The sequence below is a fragment of the Lytechinus variegatus genome, chromosome 1, assembly GCF_018143015.1.
Source record: "Lytechinus variegatus isolate NC3 chromosome 1, Lvar_3.0, whole genome shotgun sequence".
In the NCBI taxonomy this organism is placed as follows: Eukaryota; Metazoa; Echinodermata; class Echinoidea; order Temnopleuroida; family Toxopneustidae; genus Lytechinus; species Lytechinus variegatus.
The window spans coordinates 57538245-57565403 of record NC_054740.1 but is presented as its reverse complement, the minus strand read 5'-3'; the positions used below and the strand labels follow the sequence as shown (position 1 = coordinate 57565403).

Below are 27159 nucleotides of genomic sequence, written 5' to 3'. Positions count from 1 at the left end.
CTGACAAGAGCTGTGACGTCACACCTCCCCTCACTTAGTCGCAAGCCAGTTGCCGACCAGTCGGGTCGTAAGGTGTGCGGTGGCCTTAAAAGGCATCACTGCATTGGTCAAACCACGCTAAGAAGACATGCACTACTGCGTATTCATCGATAGGATTCCATGTTACACAATCATGTGCGCGTTGGCATTTAAGCATGACTGTAAGTCATACTTTTTGTGAAACATCCCCCTCTCTCCCTCTCTCTGGGGAGTTAAATCTGACTTAGAACTCATGCTCACTCACAGAAATTGAAACTTGAAATCTCATGAATATATAGGTGGTGGTAGAGTGCATCCCATGAACGCGATCTGAGTTATGCGGTGAAATGTTATACTAGTATACCACAGCAAGTGAAAATATATATCGGAGAGTGAGCAACAGTTACAACTTAAATCTTGTGTATTGCTTTCCATGGGGGAGATATTGTGACCATCAGGTGTACTTCACTTTCTTTTTCTTGCATAAAAAAAGAAAGTTTGTGCAATTATTTTCTTTTCTTTCTTACTTTTTTTTTCTGGATACAAAAGTGAACAAAGTAATTTAAGATTGTGGTAGCTCATCAAGTTATATATAAATCTTGATGTCGTTATTAATAGCTGAATACCCCAATGACAAATTGAAAACTTACATTGATAGCATATACATGTATATATCATTTACAGGAAAAAAATATTTATATTGCATTTTATGTATCAACAAAAAAAGGGGGAAAATCTTCTAAATGATACAGCTCTTACTTGACTCACATCATTGGATTTCTTTCACCTAAATTTATTCATAAATGAATTTAGAATCCCTGCAACACAGATTAAAAAAATCCAAGTCTCTAATTGATCCTATAATAACCCTCATTATCAATATTTATTACCAAAATGTTCAGATAATAAATCATTTTATACAAAGATAAGTGCAAAATTAAAACCAATTCTTAAGTATATTGAATATATCTTGCATTCGTTATATATTATCAATCTAGGATAACATATCAATAACATCTTAACTTTTAGATGTGTGAATTCAGAGGTAGAACAAAACTTCTATCTTCTTTCCAATCAAATAGTAAATACAATACATAATCAAATAAGACATGGTTTATTATTTACCATACTAGTCATATCATACATTGCAAACTGTTTTTTTTTTAATAACAGAGTGCAATATAATTGGGGATCACATCACATCATACACAGGATAATTGTTTTCATGTCAACATGAAGAAGGATGATCCTTAATGTCTCACTTTACAACAATACTGAGCTTGATATAAAAGTATCCATAGGAGACTGCACTGGAAATAATTCATTTTGGCATGCTGAGGCAAAATAATCTTTATTCTACCAGATTATTCACTGACCAGGACAATGTACGCTTCATTCATAAGGATGTATCTAGCTCTATTTAAATAATTAAGTGTTGGAACGTTTACTGGATGTATACTGCGTACAACAAAATTCAAACGATATCCACAGCAGGAAACAACTGAACGATGTGCAAAACAAAGCCCAAAATAATGCATTTCTTGGTTAATACAAAGTGTGCATATATTTCATAATGATGACGTAAATGGAGCGCACATGAACACCATTTATGATGATCTTAAAGAAACAGAACCAACTAGAGATGGGTGATGGTGGCGATAAACTTATTTCAAATTGCAAAAATATCAAACAAAAAGCTCCTGAATGAAACAATTAACATTCCACAATTGTCATACGCTCCCAATCATTTCCAAATAAGCACTAATAGAACATTATTAACCTAAATTTAAGCGTTTTCCATGGTATCACTGTATTCAATGTAATACAATATCCAAATTTAAATCAAGATATGAGAGAACGCAACATTCTACTTCGGCAGGAGCATTCTGAAAAACACAGGTAACCCGGCGTAAGACACACATTCCCACATTTAAACAAAAGACATTTAACAAATAACCACTTATCATTGATGACGTGACAAAATATCTTGTAACAATATGCTTTTCAGCAAGCAGTAGACATGACTTCATGGAATATGGCTTCACAATCACTGAAGAAGGGTGATGGCAACTTCATCTTTGTAGTTTTCCATATACAGGGCCAAACCTTAGACCCTTGGTACAAAATGATTGAAGTGACCACCAACTTTTACCATAATTTGAGTAATAATCAACTCACTATTGACAGGCAAGTGACAACATTTATCAAACATCTGCTGAGACGACCTTTATGAAATCTAATCCTTGGCCACATAGTTTTTATATTCACCCTAGCTTCTGTGGTGTATTGTCAAACTTGCTTTAGAAACCAGCTGTATAGAGAGACCGTCAAGAAAGATCACAACCTGGTTTCCTTATGATAATATTCTTTATCAAAACCTGCATTGCAGGAACATGTCCATTAATTAAGACCTTATTTACTCCAGACGCTGGTTGTTCCAGACAAGTTAGAATGTATATATGTATAATTCTTCATGATGTTCTGATGGATGCTGGTTTAGTAAGATCGTACTGCCGGTGGGACAGTAGCACAGTCTTGTTGGTCTAGGGTCTCGTCAATAACTGGTCTGTACTCCAGCTTGACCTGTTAGACGGGAGAGAGCAAGGCAAAGAGAGAGATAGCAAGACAGAGAGATAAAGAGAAAGAGGTGAAAAGGGTCAGGGAGAGAGACAGAGAGAGATCATTACTCATGAAAATAAACTTGTCACTTCTTATAATAACAAAAATTATTCAAAATGGGATTTCCCTATTGTTTGTTATCTGTAGCTTTACACATTTCCCATATTAGAGAGAGAGAAAAAAACATATTACATTAAAGTGCTTGTGATATCTTATGACCTACCTATACAAATATTGTATTTCAATATTAAGTTTAAATACAAGAAAAGATCTTTGGCCTTGACCCCGTGACCTTCAATGACATGAATGCTGATATATTTGACAATCGTCATGGCAAAAATTAGTGGGACAGAAACTCATGGATTTCAAAATATCTTGAAATTTCAACATCAAATTTTCATGAAGTGAAATAGGATATAAGAAACAAATCATGGGCAAATCAATACCATCTAGAAATACAAGACTAAATGTCTACCTTCCCTGTGATTTAATTTTTCCAGTTTTCTCAGTCAATCCTTCAGAATTTCAACTTCAATAAATAAGCCCATTATAAATGGTCAATTATCTGACAACTTCCCAAACTGGAAAAACATAAGTAATTTCAAATGATTCATTGTTTAGAGTAATCAAAGCAACTAAAATGGATGAATAGAACCAGATGCAAAGTTATTTGAAATGATTTATACGGTGAGGCAAGTGTTACATAAAATTGCTCTTATAATTTCAACTGACTTTACATACAACTGGGACACCTATTGCTGCAAGTCAGCTGCATAGAGATACATCATTTTGCACAAGAAAGTGTCACCAGTCATGCGTAAAGCCATCGTAAATTGCAGACAACTTTGTGAAACACCCACCTCTTCACAAAGTGGTAACATAACATGCAAGTAAAACAAGTGGAACGGCTCTAGCAGCCTCGCCTGCACTACGCGATTCATTATAGCAGCAGTGCTGACTTTGAAAACAGGAATTGAATAATCATTCAAAAAGAAAACATTCACATGATATTGAAATACTACGTCCATTGAAAAACAATGACCTTTGACCATGATCACGTGATCTAAGATGTGCAAAACAATAATTTATACCTGATTACCATTATGTCTATGTTCCATGAACTAGATCCATAAAATTAAAAAAATACCCCAACATAACCAAAGTTCATTGACCAAACATGACCTTTGACCTTGGTCACGTGACATAAAACTCGCACAGGATGTTCAGTGATACTTGATTTCACTTTTGTCCAAGTTTTATGAACAAGTTCCATAAAAATTAAAAATGAAAATTCAACAAATACCCCCAACATGCCCAAAGTTCATTGACTCTAAATGACCTTGGTCATGTGACCTGAAACCAAGGCAGGATGTTCAGTAATACTTGATTACCCTTATGTCAAAGTTTCATGTACTAGGTCCATATACTTTCTAATGTAAGATGTCATTTCGAAAACTTAACCTTAGATTAAGATTTGATGTTGCTGCCACCGGGAAAGCGGCGCCTACAGTCGCGCTCTGCCATGCAGGCGAGAAAAAAACAAAAGACCTACCTCTCCAGTCTGTTCATCCATGTATGACATGGTATGTTTTCTCCAATGTTCTGAACTTGGTTTCTCCTCTTGACCTTCGAGGGGTTTCTTATAATCATACTCATCAATACGATCCTGCATGCAAAGAACAGAGAGAGAACAAGCATTCAATCATTGTTCACTTGTCTGTGTGTATATCCTGCAAGTTGCTAGTCTCTTTGAGCATATTTTCTTCCTTGTTTATTACTTTTTCATTGTTTGTACTTATTATATGTATGTATTTGTTACTTGTATACAGGGCCCCCAAGAAAAACAGTGCTTAGTCCACTGATGGGGTTACCCTGGGTAAACAAAAATAAATATAAAAACTTAAAAGGGATGAATTATCTTTATAGAAAGTGGAACAAATCTGCTTCTGACAGAAATATTTTCAAATTTTTTTATCTATATTTTTTTCTAAGGGGGAAAGGGTGGCAATATAATAAGCCAAATTATGGATAAAATATGAGCATGTGCAGATACCCGTTGGTATTAGAATTGCTAGAGGATTGTTTGATATATCAACAAGGAATATAAACTGGGTTCCAAAAGAAACTGTTCAAACTTTACAAGGGCACTGCACAAATTCCACAGTCAAATTGAACTACATTTTTTACACAGGCTAGCTTCAATAATCTTTTTTAAGCACATGTCAATAATGAAGAGACTGGTTCAATTGCAGAGAGGCTATCTCTGGTATCAGAATCCAAAGTCGCAAAATGGCAAAAGAAAGATCAATGAAAATGAGATGGGGTTTAAGAAAAGTTTAATCGGTTTCATTTGGTACACAATTTACGAGAACTGGGTTACAAGCATTGTGGCTCATAAAATATCAAAGGCAGGTTAATGGAATAAGTTACCTAAATGCATTCAGAGATTAAATGCACACTTTGGGGGTAGATAATAATATTGTACATACATCTGAAGGTAACTGTGGACAAGAGCTAGCCAACAAGAGGTTTATTCATAGAACAGTAAGTGTGGCAAATTGATTTCTGACCTTGAAATCCTCTCTTGCATGGGCTCCCCTACTCTCTTTTCGTGCTTCAGCGCTGTACATGGTCTGGACCGAGTTCAACAAAAGATTCTGTAGCTCAAGAGCCTCAATCAGATCTGTGTTCCACACAATGCCACGATCAAAGAGCTAGGACAAAGAAAAATGCAAATCTTGAAAATTCAGTAACTTTCTTATTTGTCGTCAGATTTTGATGAAATTTTCAGCATTCTTCTGTGTGAATTTTACTCTATTTATTTAAATATATTTTCAGCCTGGAGCATCCCTTTTAAAGACAAGTTTGACTGTATTTTTCTTTCTCTTTTTAAAATAAATACGAAAAATACATACGTCTCTCCACATCTCTTACATTTCTTACTCAGGGTATCTTTAAAATTAATACTTATTTGAAATTAATTTTAAATTAATCTCGTATATATATTTCCAGATATCCAATTCAAATTATAAGACATGAATTAAATAAACAGTGATCATCTTCCTCCTTAGGTTCCATAGAGATATATGACATGAGTATGAGATCCCAAACAACTACTATGTATATCATCATCATGGCTAGACATAACGATATTGCATTAGCATCAGTCTAAATGAAAGATACATATGCTCTGTAATGGAAAATGTACATACCTTACATATGCTCTGTAATGGAAAATGTACATACCTTCCCTTGTTGTATTTTGCTAGTGTAACACAACCTAGTCAGCTGGCACAAACTGTTATTAGCAATTTTACTAACTGGTTGGTAAAACAAAGTCTAGCACAAGTTCCAACTTGATTATCAGGTTTATCAGGCTACACAGTACATAATTCCATTCAGCCTTCAATAGTCTTTGTATTCAGACCTTTTATGTGTATATTGATAAATACAATGGCATGTGCTGGTCTAGACCAGGGGATCATTTCATGAAATAAATAGAGATTTTCACTAACTATTGTTTGTTATAAGCTACCAAAATCCTTGCATCTGATTGGCTCAGAGCAACTTTGTCGGTGAAAATTCTTTCATGAAAAAAATAAAACCATGGGAGGTACTAACCTTGATGTTATCTAGGTTCTTGTAGACATCACTAATGAGCTCACAACCCTCTGTTAATGTCTCTCCAGTCCTGAACACTGCTGCATTGTTCTGCATTGTCTGTCAACAAACAACATTCAGTTCAAATTTGAATAATGGAGGACAGTCTCAAAATTATTGTTAAAGGGTTGTTTAATATCCTAAGAACTACATGAACACCCCTTAAAAAAAAACCCCATTAATTAAATTGAAGGTCGCATATATGCACAATGATAAGCATACACGGAACTAAACCACAATCAGTGGTCCAACCCCTCTGCAATGGAGTTTGTTTTCCATGATATACTTCCTAATTACCATCGACATAATATGATGGATTACAATGGTTAGTCCATCTTCCCATTTTCTATTTTAACGAGAGATAAATTATTACACATCACATTTCTAAACGATATCAAAGCTTTGGAGCAAAGTCACATTACATCTGCAAAAGTTGTATTAACTGAAAAACCAGTCTGGAGACTACTCATTTAATACTTCATATTCAATAAGAATTTCGCAAATAATTAGCTACAACTTAATGTACCCTTTTATTTTCATAAGTCCAAATACCAATACATGCATAGATTGAATTGATAACATGGGCGATTTCAAGGAAGTTTTGTTTCCAAGGATTTTATGACAATGGTGTAAGTCGGTATTCAATGACCAAGAAATATCTACCAGCCCATAGCAGACAAGTTAATCATGATTTAAAATACATTTCAATGGATCACAGTCTGATAGGCAGACTCAGTCACCAAGGGAATGGGTTCATATACATCCAAACTTGCACAAGCAACAACTATATGTACTAATATTATAAAAGTTTAAACTGCAGAATGGATCTGGTGCATTATAAATCATATTCATTCATTAGTTTACTGAGAAATTTAAAAAAGTAATTGTGGCTTCCGATCACTTTCCAAGAGTTACTCTAAGCTCCTTGTGGAGATCAACACCTCATGATTGCATTTTGGCATCTACGGAAAATGAATTTTATTACATAACAATAATTAATTGGCAATACTTTGATAACATTGGTCTTACTTTTTGCATCTTGAGCCTGAGTTCAGCAGCCTTGATGTCACCGTCAGCATACCTCAACTTATCAAGATTAGCCACTGAAGCCTCACCGGCATTCTATAAAAAACAAAAGGAGAATAAATCCAATAAATGACAAGCACTAGTAAAATACTATAGTATGTACTTGTAACTTGTATTGTTTATAACATTCACTGGGTTACAAGAGGCAGTTGGTCTAGTTCTCAATGGGCTAAACCCTTTTGGTATGAGCCAGCAATTCACATGAAAATAGAGAATACTTGCCGACCATTCATGAAAGTCCCAAGACTTTTCTCCCTTCCAATGAATACAATAAATATATGGTAATACTAGACAAGAGAAAGTAAAATGGCATGTATCAATGTTAATATAATTAATGGAAAATTGTAAATGTAATGACTTATATAACATGAGAACCAACGTTCCTGTCAAGCATTTTGTGAAATGAATAGTCTGTTATTTTCACAATTTGTTATTATCTCCTGATATCCTTGCATATGACTGGCTCAGAACAAATTTCTCATTGAAAATCAGAGACAAGATGCTTATGAGACACACCAGAAATCCAACATTTGACTCCTGTCTTAATTTCTTCAAAGACAGGAGACAGAAATAGGGAGATGAAAAGGTTTTATAATAATGAAGGAATAATGACTAGATATAGGGTTTTGTTTACCATTTATATTGAGATTGATGGACAGATTTTTTTTATAGGAACAGATGAGATGAAGGATCCAGGTCCATTGTAATTAAGACTTACAATTATGAAAACTACAATGGTGACAGAACTCAGCTGCCAATCACAATTAAGGTTCTTATGGTTGTAACAATAATGGTTACCAACATAGTTAAATCTTGATGAAACACACCCTTGGTGGTGAGCCTTACCGCTTTGATGTCTGGGATCAGATCTCCTGGTCTGTTCTCTTCCCTGATGGTGTGAGCACAAGCACGTCCAAAGACAACCAGATCAAGAAGAGAATTAGCTCCGAGTCTGTTGGCGCCATGGACCGAGGCGCAGGCAGCCTCTCCACAGGCATACAGACCAGGAACAACTGTGTCACCATTCTCATCACTGTATTCCAGGACCTATCATATCAAGTGGAAGATGTGCATGAATGTCATATTGTTACTCCACATTTTATACATCATCTTTATTCGCCAAATAATGTGTAACATATATGTGGCAATTCTATAAAAAACAAACTGTACACAATAAATCACAAATTAATTACACTAACTGACCAAATGCAATCTACATGTAGGGTAAGACCTTACCGAATAATGATTTCACTTTTGTGTGTTTAGCTGGTAAGCAGTAAGAAAGAGGCACTAGTCTTATCTAAACTAGCTCTAGATCTTCCGCAATGCTCACTTCAGCAAGGTTCAAAGAGAAATAATGTTCAGGGCTCCGTGACACAAAGATTAGCGATCAATTGCTAATGATATGATTGCGAAATGTGCTGTTCAATTTGGTATCTAAAAAGTTTCATTATTTCACTTGGCTTTCTATAGCTAAACCACAACGTTGACCAGAGTTTAGATCAAATCAAAGCTAAAATACAAGCATTTGTGTGTTCATGAGGTTGGAGTTAGAATGATGCTATTCATTTCTGAGAAGTTTCAATCTCGAGTCAAGTACTGACCTGTCCCTTGTAGTTGGTAGGCACACCACCCATGTTGTAGTGGACAGTCGGGAGCACCGGGACTGGATCCCTGGTGACATCCACGCCAGCGAAGATCTGGGCAGTCTCCGAGATACCGGGCAGCCTGGTGGCTAGCTGCTGGGGTGGTAGATGGGACAGCTGCAGGTATACATGGTCCTTGTCTGGTCCACAGCCCCTAGACAAGTACAAGAGCGGATAGTGTACTAGTAAATCACTTTTAAAGGGTAGTAAACTGTGTGTGGTCTCTCATGGACTGTGTTACAAATACATAGTCTTAATATATACCTTTTCAGATATCTACTAATACTACAGAGAATAAATTGACCTCTAATTGCATTTGTATAGAGTAACTAAATTGTTTTGAGAGGAAAAGTAATTGTTTTGCTACTTGGTAACATGATTATTGCGTTACAAATGTATTGAGTAGTTAATTCGCATGTTATTTTTCAAGTGGGTCTATATTGCGAGACTACATTAGCATTATGGGTCAGGAAAATGGCCAGGTATGAGTAGTTGAGGACTTGAGATGGCGCTATTGGTTCGTATCTGCTTTAAGACTTTGCTCTATTATAGACATCAAGTCATCATAACAAAAACAAAGACACTGGATGGGACAGCAAAATGGTCCACAGCCCCTCGAAAGTACAAGTATAATCTGCCTTCTGGGGAGGGTTTCATCAACATTTTAATCCAAGTTGTCAGATTTGACATCTTTTCCTCATTCTTATTGGCTGAGAATCAGTGTTACTATGGTAACTGTCAGATAAAATGGGACTTGTCGGATAAAATGTCTTGTGTGTTATACTTCAGATACGCGTCTACATTTAAGTGTGATTTAAGTCATACTTAAATATTTGTGAAACATCCATAGGATAGTTTTACAGGTGAGTCTGCTGAAATCAAATCTCAAATCAAATTAACCATAAATATAAATGAAGAAAAAGGGAACCAAGCTCATTTTGCTACAGCAGGTACTCACCTTCCTTCCCTGATTTCAATAGTCATCGACCTTGAGACAACATCCCTTGATGCAAGATCCTTGGCAGTAGGAGCATACCTTTCCATGAACCTTTCACCTTCACTATTGAGGAGGTATCCACCCTCTCCTCGACATCCCTCTGTAATCAGACAACCCGCTCCATAGATACCTAGTAAATACAAAATAACTTATTCAAAGCATGTCTACAATCACATGGATCTTGCTAATAAATTAATAATTTTCTGCACCATTGATATGAGGCATCAACAATGTTGGGCAGAGGAAAAAGACTTTCATTTTGCTGCCCTTTTTTCATATTGTGACATTCAGATATCATATTGTGACATTCAGATATCATATTGACATTCAGATATCATGTTGTGACATTCAGATATCATGTTGACATTCAGATATCATATTGTGACATTCAGATATCATATTGTGACATTCAGATATCATATTGTGACATTCAGATATCATATTGAGACATTCAGATATCATATTGACATTCAAATATATTGTGACATTACGATATCATGACATTCAGATATCATATTTTGACATTCAGATATCATATTGAATTCAGATATCATATTGACATTCAGATATCATATTGCGACATTCAGATATCATATTGACATTCAGATATCATATTGTGACATTCAAATATCATATTTACATTCAGATATCATATTGTGACATTCAGATATCATGACATTCAGATATCATATTGTGACATTCAGATATCATATTGTGACATTAAGATATCATATTGTGTGGCCCTTGTAATTACCTGTGGGGTGGAATTGGACAAACTCCATATCTTCATTCGCTAGCCCAGCCCTGGTAAGCATAGCTGTCCCATCCCCGGTGCATGAATGAGCCGAGGTACAACTGAAGTATGCACGTCCATAGCCACTGAAAAAAAAAAATTGAAAATAAAACAAATCATGCATATGTTAACTAGAAATGACACAGCTACTCTAATTTTTCATTTTTTTAACAATTATACTATGAGAAGCAAAACTAGAAAAGACATGTTATACGTATTGATCAATGATGCTGCAGATTATCCATCAACTTTAAGAAAAAGAATGGATCAGCAACAGAGTTTGGCAGTCAATGACAATGGCCAATCAAAATCATCCTTGCAAATGGCTTGTGTTCAAATTACTGATTATGAACCAATCACAATGGTTCCCACAAACTTTTGTGACCTAGATTGATTATCTTACCCAGTAGCAAGGACTGTGTTCTTGGCCCTGATCCTGTGGATTGAGCCATCTTCCATGCAGAGCGCCACCACACCGCGACACTCCCCTTCTTCCATAATCAGATCCAGTGCAAAGTACTCAATGAAGTATGATGTATCATACATCAGTGACTGTGGAAAGGAAAAAAAAAATTCATGTTCACTTGATGTAAAGAACTGTCCTGGAGCAGGTTTCACAAAGAGCTACAACTAGTGTAATGCTGCCATGATGGTAACTACCATCACAACATTTAAGGTTATAATAATGGTATTTTATTCAAAGACTGTTCGCAGCAAGAGCTGAATTGTACAGAACTTTTACATAAAAAACAGCATTAAACATAACAGTATCAAAATAGAATTATAAAAATACACAAAGCATAAAAAATCTACTATCATTAATACTTTGGGGGTTAATATGAATCAACAGAATATTTTCAAATATAAGTAACTGCAGAGGTTTCAAATTTTGCTTAACAGGGATGCTGATCCCTGTTACCACAATGACATACATGTAGTTTCTAAAGTATTTAGTCCTTACAAAACAGGCCCCTGGTCTATACTGTGAAACAAATTGTTAAACCCTATTTCAACTGGGCTATTTCAGTCCAGGATATATGGGGGGGGGGTGTCAATTTGACTCCCACCCTAAGATTGGCAGTATAATTGCATTTCAGCTTAGATGGTTTTCTTTCATAAAGTTAGGTTTCTGTAACTTTATAAGATTTATGACAATATGGCAACCTTTATTTAAAGAGTTTCTTGTGAAATTTTAGTTTGCTGCGACGGCTCAAATCTAGCTTTGATAGTGGAAAAAGAAAAAACTATTCAATAAAGCTTGAGTAACATGAGTTATTACCTGTCCATAGAGTGTATGAAGCAGTGAATGACCTGTCCTGTCTGCTACAGCACAGCATCGATGTGCTTGACCTCCCTTACCATAGTCATAGCTCTGACCTCCAAACGCTCTCTGGTAGATCTTACCTTCTTCTGTTCTGCTGAAAGGCATACCATAGTTCTCAAGCTGGTGAATAGTAACGAGTTGAAATGAATTAAAAGGAGAAAGTTGGATCGATAACGAATAGAATAGATAACATGAAACAGAAATTTGTATAGCTCAGCTTTTATATGAATATATTTAGCTGCGCTACTTCAGAGCTCTTCTTTCTTCATTCTCTTAGTGAACACAGAAATTGCTTGATTAAAGAGAAAGGTTTTCAATTTTGATTTGAAGATAGTAAGTGGTGGGGAACTTCTTACGTCAATTGGCAGGCTATTCCAAAGTTTGGGAGCACCAAGTGCGAATCGCAGAGTGTGTGTGTCTTTTGTTTTGTGTAAGGGGATCTGGAACAATGATTTATCTGTGGAACTTCACAGACTTGGACTATGCGATTTGGGTTTTAAGTTTGAGTAATTCTGTTATGTAGTATGGGGCTGACCGATAAATTATTGACATGCAATTAACAGAATTTTGATTGAAATTCTTTGACGCACTGGCAACCAGCGGAGCTCTCAGAGGAGGTGTAGTGGAACTTTGGCACAAGATAGACAAGTCTAGCACATGAATTTTGGACTCTTTGTAACTTAGAAATAATAGAAAGATTAAATGAGAACAAAGTTTGAAATTTAATATTTATTTTATGAGTAATTTGGAGGGAGAGATTACAGGAGATCCCGCCCGCGCATGCGCAGTCATCATTCAAAGCATCAAATATGACTCCTGATAAAACAGCAAGAAAGATTAAACTAAGATGAGAACAAGTTAGAGCTAATTTTGCCCTTGAGTAATGGGAGGGAGTGGGGGGCCTGTAATCTCTCCCTCCAAATTACTCATAAAATAAATATCAAATTTCAAACTTTGTTCTCATTTAATCTTTTTATTTTATTTCGTAATTCTCCTGGAGAAATTACAGGAGATTTCAAAGCTCAGGAGGCATATTTGATACCAAAATTACACCAAGTCACAACCCTGGTGTGAACACAACATAACCTCTACAACCGAGTATGAGGCACTGCCTAACAAGGAGGCTGAGAAGTCACTTTTCTGATCCAAATCGTATGATAAAGTTGTTAAAAGTTTTCTCATTAGTCCATCCAGCCTGTCTGAGATAATAGCAGCGATGGGAACTTCTGACCTCTCAGCTTCTGACACCGACGCAGCCCTCGTGGATTGCGCCTTATAGAAATCAGTGTCTATACCCCAGCTGCAGCTAGATTTACTCGTATCCAAAGGGAAATGGTTTGTTATAAATTAACTTATCCTCACATGAGGCTTCTGATAGCTGATAAAAAGGAACTTTTTATGATCCACTCAGACGTTCTGTTCTTCGAATATAATGTTTTAGATAATCAAGAACACACAGTCGCTTATCTAGAGGGTAAGCTTCCAATGTCATATCTTCATATGCCCTGGTCTGTCTTGTTCAGTAGTTGACCAAAGCAAAACGTAACTCCACTACTAGTATCTTTAAGAGTCATATGCTCAATGTTTAACTGATGAAGCGACTGCACCCGCTGCGCTGAGGTTAGTGCCAAGAGGGTGACAATTTTTAGGCTCAAGAGCTTGAGGCTAAGGGTTCTCTCAGGTGCTAGCTTAATTCCTTAAATGGTTCAACACTAATTTAACGTCCCAGATATGTTAGTGTACCTGGGTTTGGGTGGTCGAAGTTGAAAGGTTCCTTTCATAAAGTGGTGCACTAATGAATGAGTTCCCACTGTAAAAGGACCATCTAAAACTAAAAATTTAGACAAGGTACTTCTGTAGTGTTCAAGGTACTATAACCAGCTCTGTGTTCACATAACTTGTAAGGAACTCCAATAAATGTCTTGATGATTGAACATAACTCCAACCTTTGTCTAAATAAATTTTTTCCATTTTCTTATGTAGATACAGCGCATAGGGACATGCTATGCTACATGCGCTTTACAAGAATTGAGCATTATTATTATTATTATTATTGATTTTAGTAGAGTCTCTCCGTGAAGACTTTATGATCTCCGTGGTCTTTTTATTCAGTCTCTTGAAAAGTTTCCGGAGATCGTGCAACATATACATCAATGTGATCTCAAAAGGGGTGAAATTTGAGAAGGGTAAAGTTAGTAACCCTTTCCTCCTCTTCAATTCTACAGGTTTCCCTATTATTTGGAGCAAGGGAAGCCGCGATTGTGAGGGCCAATATGGGACACCTAGCAAGCCCGTATATCTTTGTCATTCAGAATTTTCTGCAAGCAACTTGGCATGAGACAAAATACATGGGAAGACATAAAAATTCAACTTGGCCCAGTTTAGAAAAAAGAATGCATCAACCAAGAATGCACTAGGATCGGGTTGCCAAGAGACATACCTAGGCAATTGATTATTTAGTCGAGATGCAGATAAGTCAATATCTGGTGAGCCAAAATGAGTATATTGGTTAAAAGCTTGTTTATCCAGTGTCCACTCTGTCCTATCATTGAATTTACGAGACAGCTTGTCAGCTACTACATTTAGCTTGCCTGGAATATAAGAAATAGACAGCCAAATATTTCTCTCTAAACACCATTTACAGATTGCATTTGCAATTTCATTACAACTACATGATCTATGCGTAGTAGGATATGGTATTTTTCATAGATGTCCAAAAGGACTTTAGTCCGAAAAAGGCTGCCAGTAATTCAAGATAATCAATCTCATTATTCTGAGCTTTGGCAAGCTCCTCGGCATGACATCGCCCATCTTTACGAGAATTTAGCTCTATACATGTAGTTTCCCATCCCGAACCGCTTGCATCGGAGTACAACTCCAGGTCCGGTTCTTTACTCTCAAAGACGAGTATACAATGTGCAGGTTTGCTATACACCATTCAAGATCGTACCGAGCTGCCTGCGAGAGTTGCATGGGTCTATCAAAATGACCTTTGTTAATTTTCAGTGCTACAATTTTGTCCAATTCCAAAGCCCGATAGAAAAGAGGGCCATATTGGACAGCAGGGAATGATGGTACAATTTTCCCAATTGTTCTGGAGACTGCTCTAATACTAGGCAAGTTAGTTTGGAGGAGGCCTATAAGCAACACTATTTAACTTCATTTACCTTGTCAGAAGGGAATGTAATGGACATATTCACTGAATTAAGGACCAATCCAAGGAAAGTAATTTCCTGTAATGGTTTGAGTACCGACTTATCAGGGTGAATAATAAACCTAAGCTCTGATAAAAGGCCAACCGTGGCATCAATTGCCTTATGTACTTGGGCCTTATTGTTACCAATAATGATGGTGTTGTCATGATAACCCACTAAGATGTGGTTTGCTTGGTGCAGTGTGGCAAACACTGGTTTCAAAATTTTGGTAAAGAGCCGTGGTGCAGTACTCAAACCATTTGGTAAACATGTAAATTGAAAAAGCGTGTCTTGCCAAATAAATCTTAAGTACTTTCTATCTGAAGGGTGAACTGGGACCGAAAAGTAAGCATCCCGGAGGTCCACTGAGGCAAGAAAACAAATTTTCTGACATTGTGTTGCTGTATGTATGCTATCCATCTTAAAATGCTGACAGCCATACTTTTTCAGGTCAGAAAGATCCAGAATAACTCTTAATTAGCCCAGTATTTTCCTTGGGCCGAATAAAAATGTTGGACACGAACTCTCCATTCTCATGGGAGCATTGTTCAATCACCTTTTCCTCAAGTAAGTGTATGATTTCTTGATTTTAATTACTTCAACTGTTCTGATATGAAAACAGTGTGGGGGTAGTGAACGGTATGGTTTAATAGATAAATTTTCAAACTCTAATTTATACCCTTCAACAGCTGATAAGATGACGTGATCAGAAGTAATATTTTCCAATTGTTTACAAAATGCCTCATTCGGCCACCAATAGGAAACTTTGAATAATCATTGAGTTAACTCGCCTCTTCAGTAGAAGTAGTTACTTTGTTTTCTTCCAAGATGCACCCTGCTTTGGGGGAAAGGGGCTGTTGAGAGGCATTCTGCTCTGCGAGCCTGGGTTCTGCCACTGGTCATGACCCTTGTTCTTGTGTCGTTTCCACTGGGGATGCCCTAAAAAAGGACCCTATGGTTGCCTGACCACAAATCATGTTGGGCTGATTAAGCTCATCCAGATTCACGAGTACTGGTTTTATTCCTGGCATATGGGTGATATGTGTGAGACAGGCCTCTCATCATCCCTGCAGCTGCCCACTCAGGTCTTTCACTTGCTTAGCAAGATCATCTCCAAATAAGAACTTGCCCACTTGGGAAGATTTGCACAATGGTGTAAATTTCATATTCATATCAGGTCTGATAAGACGTTTCCTTGTGCAATTTAGCTCAAAATTGGTATTGCTGAGCAAAGCGAGGCAATCTTGTTGAGCTTCAGAAATATTCTCTGGGTCTAAAGATTGCATGAATGCTGTCAAACCTCTGGTTAGTGAACGTTGAATTTTTTGTAGTTGCAGGTTTCTTTGTCTAGTTAGGCCTACTTGTTTTAGTTTGATCCCAAATGGGAGCATTAACTCTTGGCATATCTACCAAGGTTATCAATTGCATTTGCCGTGCCCCATCTCTTGGGGCTGGGCAAACTTAGCGGCTAATGCCGGTATGCCTGGGCCTTAATTGGCCGCCCACATCACATTCACCTTCCCCACTCTCGAAATCTGGAGCTTGTGAATTGTCATCATTGACATTGGTCACATGGACTGACCTGCGTGGAACTGTATTTAAGAATTCTGATCATCATAACCATTATTATCATCGTAAAAAGACAGCCTCAGAATACTATCTTGATAATGGCTGACCTATGCCTGGGGAGTAACTGGCTCCCTGCATGCATGACTGGTTCTGAAAAGCCTGGTTCTCCAGTGGTTCAGTCAAAGCGATTCTAATTTAGTCTCTCCTCAAACTCAGAGTTTGAAGTTGAGGGGGAAGGTTCATTCTTTTTGGGCTTGGCTTTGTTGGTGTCATATCGGTTCCTATGCCCGAAGAGCCCGACGGAGATTTAATATCTCCTTTATCTTTATGTTTTTGACAATTTTATTGGGCTTGGCTTTCAATAGTGCCATATCGGTACCTATGCCCGAAAAGCCCGACGGAGATTCGATCATATCCCCTTTATCATGAAGTTAACTGTATTCGACGAAGTCGAATACGAAGACTGTTGATTCGACGCTGGTTGCTGGCTCGTGGAACGGGTCCCTGCCCCCGGCTTCGCCGGCGTCTGGCCCGGTGGAGAAACCGCACTCCGCTGCGACTGAGTCGCCCGCGGGCTGGTACCCACATTCAAGAAATCACGAATCATAATCGTATTTTTGTCATGAAGTACTCCAATTCGAACCCAATGTCGATATCAGAAGGAGGTTGTAATAGAAAAGAGCTCTAACGCATAATTTCCAGCAACCAACTCGAAGAAGGGGAAGAAAAAGCAATTTTTATCTTACCCCAAATGGCGGAAAATGACTGCCAAAATCAATGCTGCGAACGTAATGACTGCGCATGCGCGGGCGGGATCTCCTGTAATTTCTCCAGGAGAATTACGAAATAAAATATTATGGAATAGATAATACTGCACACCTTCATGTTTATAATTTTGTGGAGCTCAATAGATTGATCTCCTTATTTTTTTGAGAATCGCTCTCCGTGAACAGCTCAAATCAATTCATTACAATACATGTATGACAAATTGTAGATCTTTCTTAACATTGTATATGCAATAGCTGTGGAGCTATTAATTAATCTGTGGTGAAACTAGGCCTAGGTCATATCAATACGTTTACAAGATGTCGTACACGCTCCTGCTAAAAAAAAAAAAAAAAAAAAAAAAAAAAAAAATCACATTTTACATCTTTAAATACATGAATTGGCCTTCTTTTTTCCATAATTCCTTGAAATTACTTTGATTTAGTTGAAAACTATCAGAAAAATGAAGAATATTCACCTCTTTCCCGACTCTGACTTGAACTTACCTCGGTAAATATTGTAGTCCCACATGTAGACTTCCATGGTGTTGCCATGAAAATCTCCATATGGGACTACATGGGACTGCAATATTTACCGAGTTTAAATTAAAATCAGAGTCGGGAAAGAGATGAATATTCTTCATTTTTCTGATAGTTTTCAACTAAATCAAAGTAATTTCAAGGAATTATGAAAATAGAAGGCCATTTCATGGATTCAAAGATGTGAAATGTGAATTTTTTTTTTTTTTTTTTTTAGGAGCACGATTTTTTTGCTCTCCTTATTTTTTTTTAGGAGCGCCGGCGCGATCGCGCTCCTCAAAAATGAAGGTCTGATACTGATGTACCTCTGGTCTTAGCAATTGATCATTGGGCTGTCTTTAATGATTGTTTGTACGCAATGCAATCAATAAGAGTTATCAGACCCACAATCATTCATGTAGCTTCATGTTTCAGAGACACAGTTCCTATTCCATTAATCCTAAGGGCAAGCCCACCCAACAAATCTGGTTTAAAATATGAAAGGCATGGCATTTTGATATTTTGCTTTTTTTTAAAGTAGCAATTACATGCACATCGTAGCGATACATGGTATAGGAATGAAGAGTCGATGCCACTCACAATTTCTTTTGTGTTTATATGAATAGAATTTTTCATTTTTTTCTGCAGATTTCACCATAGGGAATGGCAATAAGTTTCAATGATTGCAATTCCACCTCTTACGAGGAGGAAACAAATTCTGTTTGACATTTTAATGAGGGGAAAATAAGAATATTTCATGTAAAAAATACACAAGAAATAGTGACGAACATCATCAGTTCACTCATTTGCATTTGGCCCAGGATGAGCAGATAACTATTTGGTAAAAAAAGTTTAAGCTTAAAATGCCATATCTTTCTCATTTCTCACAGTCAATACTGACTAAATCCTTACAATAATGTACTTGATATATTATGTACTCAGTCGTGTCATAAACCTATATTAATGTTCTATGTATGGATTCTGTTGTCATCTATTTCCAACCTTTTCTTTGTACTATGTTGAAAAACACATGTCTTAATTAAATATGTTTCCCCGTTATTCATATTTTTTTAAATAAAAGGATTACCTCAATAACAGCCTTGGGGGCTTCTTCCGTCATGTAATGAATAGCATCTTGATCTCCTAGCCAATCAGAGCCTTTGACAGTATCATACCTATAGAAAAAACACACAGATAAGGAGATCATCAATGACTGCGTTCTTACCTTTATTTAATAAATCTAATCATTGATCTAACATATTCTTCTAATATATACAACCAATTCAGAAACTTCTTCCTGTTGTATTTCATAACATCCAATCGGTCTGAAAATCAACACTTTCTTTAAAAATTCTAATTATTTTCCAATTTTATTCAAACTTTCAGCTATCTTTATATATTTCTTTGTTGCTTAACATATTATCGTCCATATGATCTCCTCATGAAATCCTACGTTAATGACTCTCCATTTGATGAAGACAACCATTGTTTTGAATTATGGAAAAGGAATGATACCATGTAATATACATGCAGGTGTCTGGGTCTGGTATTCATCAAACATGACTACAACTGAATGAGCCAACTTGCCCATTCATCAAACAAGTTCAAATGGAAATAAAATGTATTGAGAGTCAACATACATGTGCCATCTCCAATTATCTGGTTCCATGTTCCCAAGTGCAGCATTGATACCACCCTGTAAAAAAAAGAGAGGGATTAATAAATGACCTCAGGATATAAAATGGGTCACATCTGAACTGATGAATGAATTCTGGACTAGGTAGGTCACAGCAGAAACTTGCTACATGTAGGTCTCAACTGAGCCACCCATTGAGTTATGTGAAATAATCAATGCTCTGTGAGACAGGTCATTAGTGAACAAAGGGGTTTCAACCTTAAATATATCACAAATACACTGCAAAAATTCCGGTGTTAATTTAACACCAGCCCGGAATCTATATATCCACACCAGAGAAGTGTTACACAACACCAGTTTTGTTTTGGTCTAACACCAAACTGGTATTGTTTCAACACTTCTCTGGTGTGGACATATATAGATTCTGGGCTGGTGTTAAATCAACACCAGAGTTTTTGCAGTGTTAAAGAAGACCATTCATTAAGTTGTGGATCAATAACACAGGGTTGGTCATAACTGTATCAATAAATGAGCAACTATATTGAACAGGAATAAACTTTTATTAACTTAATTGATATTAAAAGTTACAATGAGATTTTGACCAAGTGGGTCACAAATAAATGACTCGGTGAGAACAAACCTGTGCTGCTACTGTATGTGACCTGGTAGGGAAGAGTTTTGTGACACAGGCAGTCTTAAATCCTTCATGAGCCAGACCAAATGCCGCCCTAAGACCGGCACCGCCAGCACCGACCACAACAGCATCAAAGGTGTGATCAACAACAGGATAGTCTCTTGAAACCTACAGAAGATGAACAGAGAGAAATCATGATACAGTTAAACATAGGTAACATTGAAATATAAACGGAATACCCCCAAGAATGCTAACCTGCATTTAATACCAACTGAATAAAAAATAAATAAATAAACAAACATATATATGCATAATTGTTGACTTTGAGACAAATTATTTATGTCAAACATTTGTTTTCATTTCGATTCCTCTTGAGTATTTACTTGTATGAATTTTATGAAATTTACATGCAAAACATGTATCTGATGAATACACACACTTATACTTCATCAAATTCTAAATCTCATTGCGTACATGAAGCAGGACGTTTCTTCCAGGGTTCTGTTTCATTAAGACTTATTAAAATGACAACTGCACAATTTCTATTACAAATTTACATCAGCCAATCACAAAGAAGGATTTCAGTAGCTTTTAACTGTTATAGCAAAGTTGTTATTGTAACACGTTACATGAAACGGGCCCCAGGCTTATATGAACTGACCTTTAACCTAAATCTGGTAATTTCTGTTTCCTGGATAATTGTATTTAGTACATCAGAAAATCCTAATTTACATTGTGCAAGTCTCAAATCATATGTTGTTTCATGAAATGTGATCCATTGTTTGTAGCATGTCTAGGTTGCATATACAGTTCCGTTGATGTTGAACATCTTTTGATTTCAATGATGCATGTTCAGTTGTACATGTATGATGAATGGGACCCTGCCCATAAATATTTATTGGTTGCTCATAAATGGCAATAAATTCAACAAAACCAGTCTTTCACTTGTCTGCTTAACAAATTGCAATAATAATTACATACATATAAAATTAGATATACAAAATTAGAAACATAATGAAGACTTCAGAAGGATGAAAAAGAGTGAAGAAGTAGAAGTAAAAGAAGATGAATAAACGGGGAAAAGGAGAAAAACATATGATTTCTTACATGTACATTAACTGAAAATGAAATTGCCCCAATTAAACATTAACATTTTAAGAGCAAATACAAGGTTCAAGGCAAATGCATGCATTATTTGCAAATAATGTATATACATGTACATCTAATACTGAATGACGCCTAAAATGATCCACACGATTCGTCAATAAAAATGAACACATGCAATAAAGTTCAGGAATCCTAACTGTAAATATCAAGTAATAAACTTTGAGACTGTACATGCTAAATGGGTGATTTCAAGTTTGGTTTAATGTAAAAGGCTGCTGATCTAAGCTTCCAACACTGAAGTGGGTTTAGTAAGAAGAAACTGATCATGTCTTTGATAGCACATGGCAATCAAGTCTTACAACTGCACATGCGAAAACCAAATCAATAATGCAAGTAAAATGGGAGAGAAATTGCAGTGAAACTTATCGTACAGAATGCAATGTCTAAAATCACTTCAAGAAACCAAGAGTCATTGCTCCATGCATTGCATGAAGCTTTGTTGATTTTCACTCATAAATTCATTATCTCCCCTGAACATCAAATAAACAGCAGCATCGAGTAAAGCCTCATTTCAAGTGAGGTATCGTTACTAATAATTACAGTAGCTTTGTCATAACAATAATACTAGATTTCAACACTAGACCAGCCTCACTTCAAAGCTTTGCCACTGGTGTCGATGTTGCCATAACACCAATACCAGATTTCAATAATGTACTTAAAATGATGCTGGTGTCATGATCGACCGTGGAATGTGCATGCATCACATAGTTCCCTGAGCCGCAACACCAACACCATATCTAAGCACTGTAATTGAAATAACATATTGATACTATGGTATCAACAGACTCTTGGTGTTAACTAACCTGACTTGTTTTGGTTCCATCTCCTGTTTGTCTTCCTTCTATTGAGAAATGAAAATTCCTGTTGCTGGTTGCTGCTGGTCTGACAAGATTACCTGCAGAAAGCTGGACAAAGATCATGAAGCTTTCAAATTATTTCCACGTTATTTTGGAAGAATAACACAAAGGACTGATCCACTGCAGATGAAAGCTCTTCAAAGTCCCCACATTCAAAATATATTGATCAGTGAAAATAGTTAGGTTGACAATTTTGTCACAACCCCAATCATGCAAATCTACATGTAGGTGCAGTGCATGACCTCCATAATATTTTTGTACATATTTTTTTCATTAATTTGGAGATTCCAGCATTCTATATGGCTAATGTTGGGAGACAGGCAAGGCTGGAACTCTGGAGGTTGGCGATTTGCGGGAATTTCCCCTGGGCTAAGCCAGTCCCAGGTTGAGAGATATAACAGCATTTTAAAATTTTAATTTTATTGTTACTCTGAAGATAACAACTCTAAAATTTTCAGAATATGGCCCATGGGGTGGTATTCTGAAAACTGTCTTAACTTTTCTCGTAACTCGATAAGATAACAGCTTGCTATAATTCTCTTAAATCGGTATTCTGAAAATTGTCGCGTCTCTGTAAGGACATCCTCCTATTTTATCTGACATGCCCAATATTTCATCATCAACCTATCATTAAGCTTAGGTCAACCTATAGAAGCGTCTCTTCTGAAAAATAATTGAAGCGCATTGTTGATATCAGGCATAATTTTCTTGTGCCCCCCATGCTTATTATGTCTGTGCTAAAAATACACATGGCTCTTCTCTATAGACATACATGTATTTTCTCTGAAAAGATATATCGTCTCGAACACCAATTTTAAATTGTTGATAAGTCTACCAATACGTTGATATGTCTGTGGGAAGTCTCCTTTTGTTTTGTAAAACATGATGTTTTTTCAGGATGCAGCAAGAAATAGATCGAGCATGAATAGCCCCCTACCCAAGGCTCGACATTAGCGGTGGCCCGGGGCCACCAAAAATTCATCTCGGGCAACCATTATTGAAAAAATGTTAAGTTTTGGTGGCCCGAATCCGGCAACCAATAATTTTCAAAGTAGCGCAATTTTTCTCCCGATTTTGCATGTATTTATCAACTTTCTACAGTTCAAATTGCAAGCCAATTCGTCATGCGCCTTTTTTGTTAATCTACACACAAATACACACACACAAAGATTGCATAGTCATGACAGTACGTAGGCCTACTACCGCTAGCATACAGTAACTATTATTCAGCCGGCCGCGCCGGCTGAGCTTTGCGTGCATGAAACCACTGCAGCTAGCTATGCGCGAGCAGACTATTCAGACTCAGGGAGCTGTGATAAGAAATGTTACTGCTAAGAAATCTTCCCCAGAACTCTGAAAATCTATGTCAAAGTCACATTTTACACCAATGAAATGCCCTTCTACAGTCCGTATTACTGAAACCTGATTATCTGCAAGCATTAAAAGGAGGAATTATGACCTCTCTTTTGACTCAAAAAGACCGATTTCCAAATGCATTAATACATATAAAACACATAGGTGAGTACATCACAGTCCCGTATGTGCATTTGTATGTATGTTGATATTTGGTTTATTTCGAAGCTGTGTCTCTTCTAGCCAAAAATAAATAGGCAGCTTCTTTCTTTCTTGTTTACAAATGACTTCTTAAATCACTCTTAAGGAAGTAAATACTTTGGGAAGGCATTTCATTGATATGAAATGTGAATTTTTCCATCATTTTTTTCAAATATAGGGAAGGAATTTTCTCACCGTTTTTCCAGATAATTTTTGCCGTTCTCTCATTTTTTTTCTTTCATTTTTTTTTTACAGTGATTAAACCAGTTATACCCCTTCCCATTGAATATGCCTGATTAAAGAACATGTTTCTACTGAATAATGATAATAATTTTCCCCATTTTTTGATAATTTTGTCTTATTCATTTTTCTTACAAAGTTACATTTTCTTTTGTTTTTTCTCAAATGTTGTTTTCCTGTTCTTTGTTGTTTCTTTCTTCATTTTTTCTTTTGTTTTATTTCACTTATTCATTTTTTACAATTTTTTATTTCTTTTTTCAATATACTATTCTAAAAATGATTTTTATTTCCCCCTTTTACACATTGTTCTATAAATTCTGCAGCATGTTTTTCTGTGATTTTCTCCTGCTATAAAATGCTGGAAAAGAGAAAATAAACTGGATTTGGGGCCTGCATAATCTAGGTTTTATGATCAAAAAGGAAGAAAGGAAAAATACTTGTTTTGTAAATCTATCTGAGTTTGCTATATGCACTATTTATTTACTTTACCATTATGAGTGTGTGTCGACATGGAGATTTAAAATGCACAACCTGGAAACAATACAATTCTTTTATTCTCTTTCAATCATTTCATATTTACAATGATAGAACAATTTATATATTACCACAAAATAAGCAAAGTAAACAGCAAGCACGATTAACATACAAGATGTACAAAGAATAGTGGTACGTGTACGTGACTGCAGCATATTTCACTTTGTTTTATTCATTTCAAATTAATATTTTTCTTTATATTTTTCGGGCCACCAAACTTTACAATGTATGGTAGGGGGTCCTAAAGCTGCGCGGGTCCTAAAGCTACGCACCACTCATCGCACATGCAGTTTTCAATGGCAAATGCGCACTCTGTGTGTGGAACTGTGACTGCAGAGTGATGAACAATTCCTATCAATTTTTTTCTACAGAGGCTGCAGTAAATCTCTAAATGCAGAGAAAACCAACAACTGTTAGGAAGTTTGGAGTTATATTCGCTTTAATTTTTATTTTATCCTATAACAATTTGAATATATTTTAGAAATGGAGGCACAGGAAATACTATTTTTTTGCATGATAAATCGAGTGCGTAGCTTTACAGTAGAGGCGCACGGCCAATATGGGAGACTCTCTCCAATAGGGGAGACAATCTCCCACATTGGAGACTTGCTTTGCAAAAGGACAAAAGAAACAACACCAACAAAAGCATGATTTTTCCACCCAAAATTTTGTCTCACTGAGATCAGAAGCCCATTTGTTTTGTGTGTGATTGACAACAAAAATCCTTATCAAAACAAAAGTAGACGGTGAATTTTTAAAGTAGACGGTGAAAAGGGGTAATTTGTCATGAGGAATCTGCTTATCACATTTTTATTTGCCGCCAAGGTAATCCTTTTGCCGCAAATGTAAACAAAGGAAATTAGTCTCCAAAACTGGAGACTGTCTCTGAAATTGGATACCCAAATTCTTTACAAAAGTCTCTGATATTGGAGATAATTTCCCACATTGGAGACAGTCTCCAATATTGGCCGTGCGCCTCTACTGCTTTAGGACCCCTTCTACATCGGGCGGCGAAATCAAGAGGTGTTCGAAAAACACGACAGGATTTTCGTATTAGTGAGTTTTGTGATATTTTCTACTTGGCTAATGATCTTTAGAATGTTTGCCACAAATTAGTGAAATATAATTTGTTGAGATATTGAAATTGGGACAGTTTTTATTGTTTGAAAACAAAGTGCGTAGCTTTAGGTCCCCCCATCATACTAATGGGCCACAAAAAAAATCATTTGAAGGTTTTGGTGGCCCTAACCGGGCTAACGGGCCAACACCAAAAAAAGTTAATGTGGAGCCTTGCCCTACCTCTTGTAAATTTTCTTGTATTTTGCAAAGAAGTTCAGAAAGAGACCGCAAAGAAAGAGACTTTTCAGAATACCTTTTGATTTAATCTCGATTGATATATCTTTCACAAAGCCAAAGGGATTATGCCATATGCGCCGTTTTAACTTTACGCATAATTCTAGCTATGACACACATGCTCTTCGAAAGTTACAAACATGACAAACAAGAAAATTTACAAGAAAAAATAATTTTCGGAATGAGGATTTTATTGTAACTCTCAAGATACAAGAATATTTCTCTTATGATAATTTTCAGAGTAGTACGGCCCCAGGCCTAGCTGAGCTGAGCGCATCACGGGCACGGTCGCGCCGTTACCAGCAGTGGCAGCAAGTCATGCCAGTGCAGTGGTGTCTCACTGTCTGTCAGAGAGTAACGTCGTGTACCGTACCGTATCACCGTACGGTACGGTATCGTCCGGTACTTACAAGTTTTGGGAATATGTCGATTTTCTTTGCAGCTGACCATAATCTTACTCCAAGCTGGGTTGCCATTTTTATTTATTAAAGGAGACAACGCTGCAATCACTCAAATCTGTTTTCCACAGATATTTCAATAGGTTTCTAAAATGTTAGCTAGCTAAATCCGATTGGCACTCTTTTCTGTCGTCTTCGGCTGACGGTCTTCTCAATTCAGTTTCTATTATTATGAAATATCCTTCATATCCGATTTCGCTTGTGCGTTCAGCGCTAGCGAGGATTCATTTAGCGTATAAACTCGATGATACTGGTGGAGTCAGCGAAAGCCACTTACGAAACGAGTCACAATTCTCGTTACATAACAATGCGAGAGGAATTGGGGCGGCGAAAGAGGCTTTTTAGTTGTCGGGTTTCGGATGGGAAGGATGTGCGACAGGTTCCTGCGACATTTGCACAGGGTCAGAGTTAGGATTGCAATGGTTCAGAAGAATGTTAAGAGGGTTTCGTTTAGTAGGTTAGGCCATAGGTAAAAAAAAAACAGGGTCGTCGCAGGGGTCGGTGGCCAGGGGAGAGGGGGAGCAAGAGCCAAAAATT

At 36.7% G+C, this 27159-nt stretch overlaps 1 protein-coding gene across 1 annotated transcript; it reads right to left on the bottom strand.

Annotated features, from left to right (window-relative positions):
* Positions 1–500: 500 nt before the first annotated feature.
* Positions 501–26799, bottom strand: LOC121417972 (succinate dehydrogenase [ubiquinone] flavoprotein subunit, mitochondrial-like). The gene is made up of 16 exons (XM_041611681.1): positions 26575–26799; positions 22430–22531; positions 20466–20627; positions 19830–19885; positions 19277–19364; positions 12099–12263; positions 11223–11371; positions 10781–10905; positions 9988–10156; positions 8988–9183; positions 8230–8430; positions 7327–7419; positions 6259–6357; positions 5208–5351; positions 4190–4303; positions 501–2601 (listed from the first exon to the last, which is right to left on the bottom strand). Exons 1-16 carry the CDS (start codon positions 26638–26640, stop codon positions 2515–2517), a joined length of 2016 nt encoding a protein of 671 aa, XP_041467615.1. The 5' UTR covers positions 26641–26799; the 3' UTR covers positions 501–2514.
* Positions 26800–27159: the final 360 nt, after the last annotated feature.

Coding starts and splice junctions, on each gene's coding strand:
- LOC121417972 (XM_041611681.1), bottom strand. CDS start 26,640: ATGGCAACCCAGCTTGGAGTAAGATTATGGTCAGCTGCAAAGAAAATC. Junction 7,420..8,229: donor TGATCCCAGACATCAAAGCG/GTAAGGCTCACC, acceptor TGTTTTTTATAG/AATGCCGGTGAGGCTTCAGT. Junction 5,352..6,258: donor AGAACCTAGATAACATCAAG/GTTAGTACCTCC, acceptor TCTTTGTCCTAG/CTCTTTGATCGTGGCATTGT.